At 31.3% G+C, this 14,111-nt stretch overlaps 1 protein-coding gene across 6 annotated transcripts in view; it reads left to right on the forward strand.

The window, feature by feature from the left end:
- Vps53 (vacuolar protein sorting 53) overlaps positions 1-14,111 on the forward strand; it is a 74,635-nt gene that overhangs the window by 37,432 nt on the left and 23,092 nt on the right. For 5 of the 6 annotated variants that reach the window (XR_015040809.1, XM_085815628.1, XM_085815639.1 and 2 more), the window contains 5 exons: positions 2,247-2,409; positions 9,650-9,748; positions 9,835-9,926; positions 10,024-10,263; positions 12,788-12,929. Coding sequence is in view for 5 of the 6 variants with exons in the window: in XM_085815628.1 (XP_085671754.1) it covers positions 2,247-2,409; positions 9,650-9,748; positions 9,835-9,926; positions 10,024-10,263; positions 12,788-12,929 (736 nt within the window). In the remaining variant the exon portion in view is untranslated. The remainder of the gene's footprint in view (positions 1-2,246; positions 2,410-9,649; positions 9,749-9,834; positions 9,927-10,023; positions 10,264-12,787; positions 12,930-14,111) is intronic. The other variant, XM_085815632.1, reaches the window with a different exon arrangement.

The following is a 14,111-nucleotide window of genomic DNA, read 5'->3' on the forward strand; positions in this document are numbered from 1 at the left end:
ATTTTACATATTTATGAGAATTTTGGATTTTACTGATACAGTCAAAAGTCTTTAATCCGGACTCGTCGGGACTTCGGTGATTCCGGATTATAGATCATCAGTTTAAATCTGGTAAGATGGCATGCAGAAATTATAAAATTAAAAATATGAAACTGTAATTTATAAAATAATGAGCAATTATGATCTAAAGGGTATCAAAATTTACAAAAAAAAAAAAAAAAAAAAAAAAGCTTAATATTTATTTGTTTACTTTATTAATGTGCGCATGCGTAAAGCATACATTATGCATATCCGAAATTAGAAAATTGCAACCAGAAAACTATTTGATTTGTATTCGTAATATTTATAATGACGAGGAATTTGATTTAAATCATATCAAAGACGAAGTACCTCGAGATGAAATACTACATTTAATAAGGAATTATAAGCCGAATAAAATAAAAAATCTGCCATGAAGATAACGGTAGTGTTGACAGATCAACTTCCAGTTCATTGCGCGCCGCCACGTTCCCCCCCCCCCCTGCGCAGAGCAGCGTGAAATTGATAAACAGATTTCGGAACGGTTAGATAAACAAAGGATATGCCTTTATCCATTTTTTGGAGCAAATTACACTTTTTGTTTGATGGACATCGAAACATACTTTCGTTTTCGTAGATCCTTTGGGAGCTCCAGCATCAGAAATTCTATTTGACATAATCGAAAGTTCAAGCTTACTTTTATAAAATTGCTCTTACAGTCTGCAAAAAATAATAAGCCGGATCCAATTCGAAGATTAAGGGACAACGCAATCATCAACATTAACTGAAATAGACAATTAGATAATTTTTGCTTATACCGTCCGTTAAACATTTAACGCGCAGCGAAAACGTATTCTGCGCTTGTGCACACGCAAATGCGCAGTCGTAAAGGTCTTACGCACACGCTTAAACGCCTATGTGCATGCGTCAACGCGGCGCATGCGCAGAAAGTTTTTAGCTTTGAGGTCCGGATTATAGATCATTCCGGATTATGGGTGTCCGAATTAACGACTTTTGACTGTATTGAATTTCATTTTTCATGTCTTTGTGAATTTGGTTCTGAATTTTTTACCTTTTGCCTATAATTGATTAAATTTTCAGCATAATAATCTGGGGAAAATAATATTGGGATAATTGTCTTAAAATAAAAGATATATGATGCTGTTATATAATATATACATATATACACACAGATAGATAGAGATTTATTTGTCTTTATATGTGCATTAATTTATTTGTCTTTATATGTGCATTTCTCTTTTAAATTTATTCAGATTAATAACATTCATAAATTATGAAGTTGATTGAAAGGGGCAATAATTGAATTTGCCTGCTTCATTTTTCAAAGTGTAAAAAAATCACACCCACCTGCAAAATGTTAATGAGTGTTTATTATTTAATTATTTTATCATTGTTCAAAGATATCTCTGACAAGAACTAAAATAATGCCAAATTTTGCACAATCCTTTGTAAAATAACTGGCCATATAAAGAGGCATTAATAGTCTCTACAAAATTTGAGTGCATAAAGCTGTGAGTAGTTTGGGATGACAAAGCATAGTACATGACACCAGCATCAGTGAAAATATTAGTCTTCTTGCGGAAATAAAATTCTATTCTTTTAAGAGTTGTCAGGCATTTGATTTTTTTTTTCTGTTGTTAAATACTATAGCTTAATCTCCATGGGTGTTTCCCAATATTCTTAGACCCTAATTATGAAAAATGATGTGGGCTTGAGCTCCATAGGTGTTTCCCAATATTCTTAGACCCTAGTTATGAAAAATGATGGGGGCTTGAGCTCCATGGGTGTTTCCCAATATTTTAGACCTTAGTTATAAAATGACTAGTCAATGGACTAAAAAGTCCCAAAAGAGTGGCAGTGAATTATATTAAGAAAAGTATTCACTCAATGACTTAGCAAAAGATTATAAACATATTAACTCCTGTATGAAATAGCTGTTTTTACTATGGTAGAAAAAATTTCCTAATTGTGTTCTCTTTCTAATTAATAATGGATTATGATTTCATTACCATAAACATGATTGTATAATTGTCATTGCTGACTTTGTGAATAAAAGGGTTATCATATTGTTAAATTTATAGATAATAATGATGCACATACAAAATGAGTATAAAATGTAGCATATAAGCAATAAAGTTTTGCAGTTATTTAAAACATATGAACAGTGTTAATCATAATAATGCAAGGTATATTTGCTCATGTTTCAGAAAAGAACTTGGAAAAATAATGATATCTAGGAAACCTGAAATAAATGTGCGACTTTTGCTGGGTGCTATAGAAAAAACAACCAGCTTTGAATCTCTTCTAGCCCGGCGGTTTTCAGGTGTTACATTGGATTCAACTGTCATTCATCAGTTCCCGAAAAAAGAAGTAAGTTGCAGTTTAATTTTAATGGTTTAAAACAGGGTTTCTTAAACTGGGGGTCGCAGGACCTGCAGCAGGGGGTTGCAAAAAATTTTAGCATTTTTCATATTTCTTCAACTTATTATAATAATTTTACAATTACCAAATATTTTTACACAATGTATCTGAAAATAGATAAAGATATTACAATACAGATAAAGGAAAAAACGAAAACATTTTGATGCATATTTTTTATAATATAAACTTTCATTTTCCTTGCTTTGCACATGATGCTATCATTTGTCTGTTACTTATTTAAAATTTTCACATTGTTCTAAAATTAGAAATTAAAATTAGTTCTAAAATTGTCTGGCACAGAAATTCCCACTTATGGGGTAAAATTTTTAATGCCTTGATCTTGACCTTCATCGAGCTTTTCGATGGCTATTCATTATTGCCAAAATTAATAAAGGCATAATAGGAGTAGACTTTTTAGACCATTTCAAGTTATTAATTGATTTAAACAACAAAATATTAATCAATGGTGTAACTAACCTTACTTCTCAATGTGACATTGCAGCCATCTCCAAAATGAATGATGCAAGTTTAGTACATGATAAGTTAAAATACCATGATCTGTTATCCAAGTATCCGAATATTACAAAACCTAATATTTTGATAACTAATGTTAAGCACCACATTTTAAGTGAAGGTCAACTGGTGTATTCCAAACCAAGACAGCTAGACAGTAAAAAATTACAGATTGCCAAAGAAGAATTTCAGTATATGTTGGAAAACAATATAATAAGACAGTTTACATCTCCATGGGCTAGTCTTTAAAAGAGATGGAAATTTTTGTCCCGGTGGAAACTATCAAAGACTTTATGCTATAACTATTCCTGACAGATATCCTTTACCTGGGATTAATGATTTTAACCATATTTAAAAAGGCAAAAAAATATTTTCCAAAATTGATCTTTTCAAAGCCTATTTCCAAATTCCTATAGCTGATGAGGACAAACAGAAAACCGCCATAATTACGCCATTTGGCCTCTATGAATTTAATGTAATGAGCTGCAGATTACGAAATGTACCATCTACTTTTTAAAGATTTATACATGAAATACTTCAAGGTTTGGATTCCATATCTCAATGACATATTAATTGCTTCTGCCTCAGAAGAAGACAGACATCACTTGAAACATATTTTCGATAGATTAGATAAATATGGTTTGAGAATCAACATTTCTAAGTCGATCACACGTACTGATAGCTTAGAATTCTTAGGATATCTTATAACAACGAAGGGCTTCTACCTGAAAAAGTCAAAGCAATATTGAACTATAAATTACTACAGACTATTCATGACTTGCACTCTTTCTTAGGGTTGCTTAATTTTTATCGACCTTTTTTGAAAGATGCTGGAAAGACACAAGCAATACTTCATGAATCCTAAAGGGTGTAAGAAAAGAGATAGAAAAAAAATTAAATGGTCAGATGAAGCTATATTAAACTTTGAAAAGTGTAAACAGGATTTGACAAATGTAGCAGCTCTTTTAAGATATCCCAATTCAGATTTGGGTACTACTTTGGTAGACGGTTGCACGGAATTTGGCTTTTTTTTTTTTTTTTTTTTTTTTTTTTGTGAGCGATACGACTTAACGTAAACCCACTGCTGGACAAGTTATTTATGGTAACCGATACTTTGTTGTCATTTTATTTTTAAAATAATTTGTTTTATTATGCATAAATTCCGTATTTTAAATATTATTTATGGCTTCTAAACATTAAAAATCAATTTAATTTTGCATTTTTACTTGAAATAAAAATTTTATTGTTTATGATGTTTTATATAATTTTATGTTGTGGATGATGTAATCAGTGACGTCACCTTACTTTAAAAGTAATTTGTTTTAATATCTATAAATTTAATCTAATGTTTTAAACATTATTTATGGCTGTTAAATATTAAAATACAATTTAATTTTGCATTTTTTTAAAAATTATTTTATTATATATGATTATTTAAATAATTTTAATTCTACGCGTGATGTAATCAGCTCCCTGATTGGTTACTGAATATTTGTGCATTACCGCACCATTTTAAAATTTTATTATTCATCTGTTCGAATTCGTTAGTTTTCAAAGTGAATGGATATGTCTGCTTTGAAGATGAATGTTGTTATTGGTAATTACCAAGAACTATTGGTATTGGAATCAAAAAATTGTCCTTTGAGACCTTATTTTGGCTAACCTGGCCTTTCTTAATTCAAGATTTACTTATAAATTGTTACAAGAGTCAGAAGAAATTTATTTTAAATTTTTGGAGGAAACCTCGCTGATTGCTTCTTCAATGAAGTGTGAGATATGTGGATCACAGATAAAGATTGTTAAAAAAGCCGATTCTGAGGATGCCCGTATATGGTATTGTGGTCGCGGTGGAAGAAATAACCACTGTAACGGTAAAAAAACTATTAGACATTCTTCCTTTTTCACCGGCAAATTTTTTCATTGGTATCTAAATTATGATTCTGATTTTTTTGTGGTACTTATCAATATATGACAGGTAAAATACTAAAAAAAAATGTAAGTACATATTTTTCTTTTACTTTATCATTGTATACTTCAATTTTTATTAAAAAATTAATATACTGTTTTCAAAAATTGTGGAGATATTTATTGCCACATATGTTTTAATGTTAAATAATTATATCCTATAAAATTTATTTTAAAGTATTTGAATTTAAGTAATATTTTAATCCTTTTAAACATTGGTTATGATATTTTTAATTCGATATTCAATTTAATGATGTTTTTAATTCGATATTCAATTCAATTTAAAGTAGTACTTTAATCCAGTTAAACGTTGGCGCAATGTTTTTATAGCGGTGTTTTTATTCTATTTCTTTGCCATATGAAAGTAATAATTTAACCTTACTTTAGTATTTTATATTCTTTGTTAGTATATTTATTTACATTTGCCAGCCATCTTAAAAAACAACATTTTCAACCAAAAATTAATCCATTATTTTTAATGTTTTTTTTTTTTTTTTTTCCAAATACTTTACTATGCATAAAATACATAAAAACAGCGTTTTTCAAGATGGCTGATGATTGTAATAACCGTACCAACAATTGCGCCAGTGTAAATCGCCAAAAATCCATGCAACCATCTACCAAAGTACTGCCCAGATTTGCCCTTGTCACTATGCATGGATGCATCTGATTGGGCATTGATTTCAAACTGTTGGAAAATGAAGCATGGAAACATTTAGCGTTTTATTCTAAAAAATTAAATAGCACTCAGAAAAATTACATTACTTATGACTGCAAGTTTCTGGGAATATATCTTGCAATTAAACATTTTTAATATGTTTGAAATTCATGATTTCAAAATTTCATACAAAAGAGCGAAAAGGCATCACCAAGACAAATGCAACAATTGCAATACATATCTCAATTTTTCTACTAATATATACCATATTAGTGGAAGTGAAAACATTGTTGCAGATCAGTTATCAAGAATGCATGTGAATTTTTTTAATATTATCACTATATTTGCTTCTGTGAAGTGCTTCGACCATTTTAAAGCAGCAAGATCTTCTCCAATTTTGAATGACTTCTTATTTTTAGCAATCAGATACAAAATTTCATTTCGTGCAAATAAATATTTTTTATTAACAGGCATAAATTTCTCAAAATGTGATTTTCCTTTATTTAAAGATTTTAATAGTCATTTGAAATATTATTTTAGTTTATTGACATATGAAGTATGTGAAGATTCAAGGTGCCTTCTTAATTTTGATGGTTTCTTGCTGCCCATAGGTAAAATATTATTACAAATTAAACAAAGAGGTTGTTCATTACCATCACAGTTGTTCAAAATAAAGCAAGTGTTAGAGAAATGTCTCATCATGTTTTCTTTTTCCCATCTTAGATGCCTATTTTGATCATTAGATCGAGCTTAAAGAGATTTGATAGTATTGCCATCTGCGTCATTGCTTTTGATACTCAGGTTCAGCCATTTATCCATGGGTAAAAATATTTTTGTCCTGAAATGTAAATAAAATAAATATCTTTTATAATATCTATTCAAATAAATACCAATTTTAGTCAAGTGAAACAATAAAATATAATAATGTATTTTTCTTAGGATGTAAGCACATGTTGTAATAAAACAGAAACAACAGACTATACTATGAAAGCATTATCACCACACTAATTGCAGTTGTACAGTCTTAACTCCCAGCATGCTTGTGCAGCACAGGACATTATGTACTGTGCATGTGCGACATATTTTGATTCTGAAATATAATTTATGTACTGAACTTCATATGCGATACTCCAATTATAATATCTTAGGGGTATTTTTCAGTGTGTAAATATAACTTACAGTTCAACTTAATGAGTATTACAGTTTTATTATTGCATTGTACAGAAAATGTAATATTGTATATTTTCAAATCCCCCATTTTTTAAATTTGACTACAGGGAAAAAGTGCACAGCAAATATTAGATACATTTCCTAAACTTACAGATTCAGATATTGCCCATATAGCAATTCCCATTGCCCATGTACTAAACCAATATACTTTTGACCCCTTTTTCTTCAACTGTAGTACTAGGTAGCAAATCGAAGTAAACAGCAGTCTCGTCAGCATTTTGGGTTTGCTGTAAGAGGTAATCGTTTCTGTCTCAGTATTATCAAGCATCACCACTAATCAGCCAACTTCTCCTCATATGATGGTGAAAGACAGAAGACATTAAGAGATGTCCGATGTCACAGCATGTCCATTGCATCAAATCATCTTTATACACCACCCAGAGCTGGCTTTAAACTAAACATTGTATGCCACTTCTCAGGTTTAATTCATATGACATTGCAGAACATAGTATTTTGTCTTTACATTTCTCACACACAAATGCCATTGATTCCATTTTAGTATTCTTGAAACATCCACCCTGTGGGCACTGGAAGCTTTTCCAGTTGAATGAGCAATTTTAAGATGTCCTTTTGCCGTCTCTGAACATTAGTTTCTGTGACACCATACTTTCTCGATACCACATGGTTGTTTGTTTCTTCTGCATGCAAAATAATCATGATTTTGAAACTTGTACCCATTTGTGAAGTTTGATGTTGAACCTCAGCACTATAATTCATCACATATGAGTAACCATAAAATAAAGTCAAGAAAATACCATATACATACCTGCCAACTTTTACGAATTTTTCGTAATTTTTACGAAAATGCGTTTGTCTTTACGATTTTACGATCGTAATCCATTTTTTACGATTTTTTTTTCCTTTTTCAAGTGTTTTTAGTGATTTTTGTCGAAATTTTAGAATTTTTCGCCAATTCAGCGATTTTCGCCAATTGCATCGTGTTTTACCGCCAACTTCCGACTACTTCGAATCCAGTAACCTGCGGTTTCTACCAACTCGCCGCTTAACCAGCCAATCCAATGCGCTGAACTTGTTTCTCCCACTCTTTTCTTTGTGGACGCCAGATTATTTTTTTGGAGTTCGCTTCAGCAGCAAGGGAATTACTCAGCGAGCGTGGATTGTCGCATTCTGTTTTTTTTTTTTTTTTTTTTGCACGTGCTACGAATTTTCTTAATACGTCGTTGTTACGAAATGAGTTTAAAAAAAACGTATTCTCAATATTTTCGGTCTGCCTACAAAGCCGAATTTCCAACAATTAAAGAATCCTTCAAAGGAAATAACTGCATTTTGCAACGTGTGCGTGTGTGACTTCATAATAAGTCACGGTGTAAGAAGTGACATTGTGAAGCATGTTAAGTCTAAAAATCATGAAGTTAATGCTTCGGCTTCGACAACATCAAAGAAAGTGGATGATTTTTTTTCAAATTCGGCTACAAATTCGGATTCCTATGTGATTTTGGCAGAGTGTTTGTTTACTGCATTCCTCATCGAGCACAACGTGCCGCTAAGCGCTGCTGATCACGCCGGTCAACTTCTCAGACGGATGTTTCATCTTTTGAAAAGATTCGTTTTTTTATTGATAAATTTCCATTTTTGTTAACAATTAAAGAAAATGAATGCCATAATGATGCTTTAGATGAACTACAGAACCAATTTTCTGCTGCACAGTTTGAAGACTTTGTCAGTTCTGGAGAAGATAGACTTGATGTCCTCGTTGGTACCTTAAAAAGAATAAAAAGAGCTGATGGAACACCAAAATATGATAAGACTAGCAAGAGTTTTATGTGCATCTAGAAAACATTTTAATTGCTAAATGTTATGAGGAAACTAATTGTTATGACAGGAAATTTTCCAAAGAATTTTTGGCTAAAGCCAAAAAATGCACTCTAAATTCATTGCAATAATTTTTTTGTGTAACATTAAGTTCTTGTTTTATGATTCCTAATAAATTTTTTAGTTACTACTTAATTGAGATTTACTAATGTAAGTACAATTTTCTTTTTCTATTTGTATAAATTGTTATTTTTTCAATATCAAAGCATGATATCAATTCTTTGTGTTCTTCTGAATTTTGGAGAAATCTTCTGAATTTTTATCTTTAGAGGTTGGCAGGTATGCATATATACCATATATTTGTAATTGCATATTACACTTTACTGTGAAGTTCACAAGTGGATTCTACAGCATTGCACAACAAATGATAATAAAAATATTCATCATGACACTTTATGCATCATAACACTTCATGCTATAGCACCACAACTATCCCTAGGTACTATCACACGACAACGCTCAAAGTGCATGCAACTGTTCAGAGTTAAAGTATCCAGCATTGCAGAGGGTAAAGTTTGAGATTAATGGAAGCTAGTGAAACTATTTTGTAAAGGAAAGGAAACACCATATCATATGTTACAAATGCAAGATGGCCCCATGTTTTTTCAGTGAGAAGTTTAGGGGGGAAATATCACCTCTTATTTAGAGGTATAGAGTATATTAAATTAACAAATGGGTTGTGACTATTATTTTTTAAATTTGGATTTCTGAATTAAGTTTTCATAACCACAGTTTAAGAAAGGGTAACAATTGACATATATTTAACTAAAAGAGGAGCAGCAAAATGTGCTACTATACAGTACTGAAAAATTCTTGGTGCCAGCTTTGTTGTATCATATTTATTTTCTAAAACATTTCTGGCTTTTATTATGCAACAAGAATATTATTGCAGTGTTCTTACCAAAATATCATGTAATAAATTTGTAATATTGATATTCTGGTATAAGAAATATTTATAAATTCTTTTAAGGATTGTTAAATTCAATATAGGCTCCAAATCCATTTGAAGAACCAGAAGAAACCAATCCTTTCAAGGAAGATATTAAGAAAGAATTAGAAACTCCTTCTGAAACCAGTCAGGCTGAAAATGTAAGAATATTAAATATTATTAAAATGTTAAATGTGTTATTGCTTTCTATATTTAATGTTGTTATTATCAGCTTTTAATTTTCTAGGCATCAATTATAAAAGTAAAGAATCCCTTTCAAGGTATAATTTCTCGATGCTTTGAACCACATTTAAACATATATGTTGAATATCAAGATAGGTAATCTCTTGAACATTTTTATTAAGAAAGTTTTAAGACTATGATGTAGTCAACTCATGTGTTGAAAGTTTTTTTTTTTTTTTTTTTAATTTTGTAGAAATCTTGCTCAATTGATGGATGGGTTTGTGGAAGACATGCAGAAAGCGGAGCTTCCGAAACCTGAAGTTGATCAAGCTAATGTCCTGCCATCTTGTGCTGATCTTTTTGTATTCTACAAAAAATGCCTCGTTCAATGTTCTCAATTGAGCATTGGACAACCTATGTTAGCACTCACAGCTGTATTTCAAAAATATTTGAGAGAATATGCCAACAGAGTCTTGCAAAATAGTTTACCAAAGTAATTTCCCCCCCCCTGTATCTATAGGGTATTCCCCCCTGTCTATTAGTAGTATTTTTATTTCTAAAAATAGTTAGTGCTTTTGAACAGTTTATCAATAGGGAGATTAAAGTAACTTAAAGTATTAAAAGCTCTTGCTGGCTTTCTTGTAAATTTTGGGACTTTGAATTATGTAGCAATTAGATATTTTTGTATTTGTTCAATAACTATAGAATTTGTATTATTTCACTGAATTTATCTGCAAAGGATCTTTTTAAATGAAAATGAGCAAGTTATTAAATTTTTAACTTTGATTGATTTTCTTATTGTTGATGCTGTTATGTTACAACTTAAAAGGGAAAATGTGTAAAATAACAATTTATAACATATTACAAATTGATTTATAAACACGTTAGCATAATTCTTGCAAAAATTCTGCTTATGGATTCTTTTTTACTTAATGATATGTTTCTTATGAGAATTATTTAATTTCTGCCCCATTTACCAGGTATCCAAAAAATTTGTGTTGTTGAAGTAAAAAGTAAAATACAAATAGCAGATTTTGGCAACCCTGGCAAGATTACATATTGAATGTGAGCAGTTCTGTGGAAAATACAGTCCTGAAGGGAACATGTCAGTGTTAAAGGATGTATAATATTATGACCATGTTTGCTTTATGAGTTCAAATTGGACAGTAAGATTGCTGAAATTGCTAAGAAATATGCTCCGCATGTGGAGAAGCAGCAGTGAATAGCATACAATATTGTTACTTTTTTATTTCTGACACCAGTTGTTACGTTATTTTCTTCCTTCACGTCCGTACGGGGTTGGTGAGGATTTGGAGTGAATAATGACGACAGCACTTGATGAAGTATCAAAACACACTTTATTTAGCCAATCTTAATCAGGACAGCTCCAAAGTAACTTTTTACAGTCGTTCAAGATCTACTATAAACACTCTGGAACAATCAGCGACACTGTCAGGCCATAACGGTGGAGACAGCTTCACTGCAAAGCACCAGAGTACAGCTCCCGACTCTGCTTGGTCTTTCTCGGAACTCCACATACTCTCGAGACTCTCCATGCTACAACTTGCGATGCATTCAACGACCCACTCGGCACTCGCTGGCCGGCTGTCAACTCGATCGTCTCCGCATGGACTAACTAGATGAGGCACACTACCTCGCACTCTCGACGAGGCACTCACTGCCTGTGGACCAGCAGGGTTTATATAGCTTTCGGCTTGTGCTCGAGAGCATTCTGGGTTAAACCGGTAAGAATTCTTCCAGCAGGTTCTCCATCCGTCCATGACTTATTGTCAATTTTGTTGCCAAATGGACGATTTCTCGCCAAATGTGGCAACCCTGCCTTCCCTTGCTATTTTATGGCAACCCTAAACCTGCTTTGTGGGAGAGCCGTCTTACCGTGCCTATACGTTTTGTAACAATATGAAAGTGGTTCAGTCTGATTACAATTGGGAGGTGAAAGTCTCCAGGACAAGAACAAAAAGTACTGTTCTGTGTTTGGTAGACCAGCACTGGTATTATGTACTTTGATTCCTAGAAAGTACAAAACCACTGCACTGCATCAGAAGCATCCAGCTCTAGTCAATGGGAAAGAAGTGATGTTTTGGGGAAAGGAAACTCCACTTGTATAGCAAAAGCAATCCAAAAAGTGATTAACACCTTTGAATTGGAAGTTTACCTCATTTACCTTACATTCTGGATGCTGCAGTGTCCGACTGTCACTTGTTTTTGGGCGTTTTTGTGAACAGCAGTTCTGCACCTAATGTCATGTCTAACAGACAATAATCGAATTTTTGGACCTAGGAACGAGAATTTTTAAAATTGTGAGATGTATAACCTTGTTAACTAGTTGGGAACAAGTAATCCATACAGCAGAAGATTATTTTATTAAATAAAATACATTCACATAAGTACTGGGGGGTCATTATTTCTCACAAATATTAATGGTACAAACTTTTTTGAATACCCAGTAATATTTAATATAACTTCTGAAATATACAAATGCATGAAGGAGATTGGATCTATTCTTTATGAATATCTCTTAAATATATGAAATAATACTCAATTCTCTTATTTTTCATATGATTATAAAAATGTCCAATAAAATATAAGTTTTGCTGAGCCCACTCTCACCTTCTTGTTAGTTCTCGTTATTCCTTCACTGCTAATTAATTCTTTGGGTGCAATTTTGTGAAAATAATTGTTTAATATCTGTTTAATATCTCCTCAAAGATTTTAGTATAAAAATTATAAAGTTTTATAATTTTCCAGTTTTAGATGTAAATCCAGTTTTTAGATGTAGTTAACATCTAAAACTTTTAAGTGATAATCACACATGATAATCTCTCTTTGAATGAAATAATTATGCATATAAAAATGAAGAAAATATTTTAAATTATCAGTGAACAGTATCTTGTACAAATTTTGGATTTAATTTGAAAAATATTCATTTTAAATCATATCATAATCATCATTGGTTATGAAAGCTGATATTAAATTATAAGCATTTTTACATGTAGAGTTGGAAATGCCCCATCTTCTGCAAATTTGATTCAAAGTTTATTGAAGGAAGGAGAAGTTACTAGATTTAGTCCTGCAGAACAGATTCATATTTGTAGCATTCTGACCACTGCAGATTATTGCTTAGAAACTACATTACAAGTATGTATTATTTTCCTTATAATTCAAAAGTAGCTTGAGCATAAATGTTACTTAAATTTAGAAAGTCATTATTTTGTTAAATATGTGTTAAATAAAAGAAGTGAATGAGATCTTATGGGGTCAGCCAGGGTTTGTAGCATGTTGTCACTTTTTTTACCTTCTTTTGATTATCCAGTCTATCAGTCGGTCATTATTAATCTACTGAAATATATTGTCTGCAAACTTTTACTTTCATTATAATTTATTTTAACACAGATATGGGATATTTCCAAAATTTCATCATTCATTACACAATGCTAGAAAAATGTAAAAGGAATTATTATAGATTTATAGTATTGTGTTTAACTTAGGTCTTTTAATATTGATTTTTGTTGACTGCAGCATAATGAGTAGAGATCTTTTCATGACTGTTAATATTTCAGCTATAAAAGGTACTGTAAACTCAGAGAGTGAGATTTATTCATTTTAAATATATTTAAAAAGTTACTAAATCATTTAAAATCATTCAGTAATAAATAGAAGTCCTATGGAGCATTATGAGTAATTGCATAAAAGATAATTATTAACTGTTTTATTTATCCTTCATTTTATCAGTAGGGAAGTAGATTACATTCAGTCTGGGACATATGAGCAAAATTAAAATATGATTATATTGAAAGACTATAATGTAGCTTAAATTTACAAACAATAATGAAAATAAGCAAGGTTCCCAGAATTTGTCAATTATTTTTTTATATGTACTGTTACATGCATATAGGTCTGTGATGGATTTAATGCACACAGAGTCAATGAAAGCTTGATGAAATTTATTTAAAAAAAAATAATAAATAAAAAATTTAAAAAAAAAAACTCAGTTCTGTATCGTTTAGCAGAAAAATACTTGTACTCAGTATGACAGAACACAATCAGTAGTTCCACTTCAAACTACCTTAGAATGTTAAACACAAGGCAATGCAAAGCACTTCAAAAGTGAAAGCTCACACGGTAATCTCTCAATACTCTAAGCTAAACTGAAAAACAATGCTTTCTCTCGTTGTACAGATTTTCTCCTGTCTGCCGAGAAATTTCCAGTACCTTCGATTTCTTAAAATTGTTGGAAGACATACACAATTACAGTTATATAAGGATTAAACCATTTGCAGTTACAGAGGAATCAGACCGAAATGCCACCAAATGGTCACA

This window comes from Stegodyphus dumicola, chromosome 1 (assembly GCF_044657685.1).
Source record: "Stegodyphus dumicola isolate Sdum_Otavi_A_Nest chromosome 1, ASM4465768v1".
NCBI lineage: Eukaryota > Metazoa > Arthropoda > Arachnida > Araneae > Eresidae > Stegodyphus > Stegodyphus dumicola.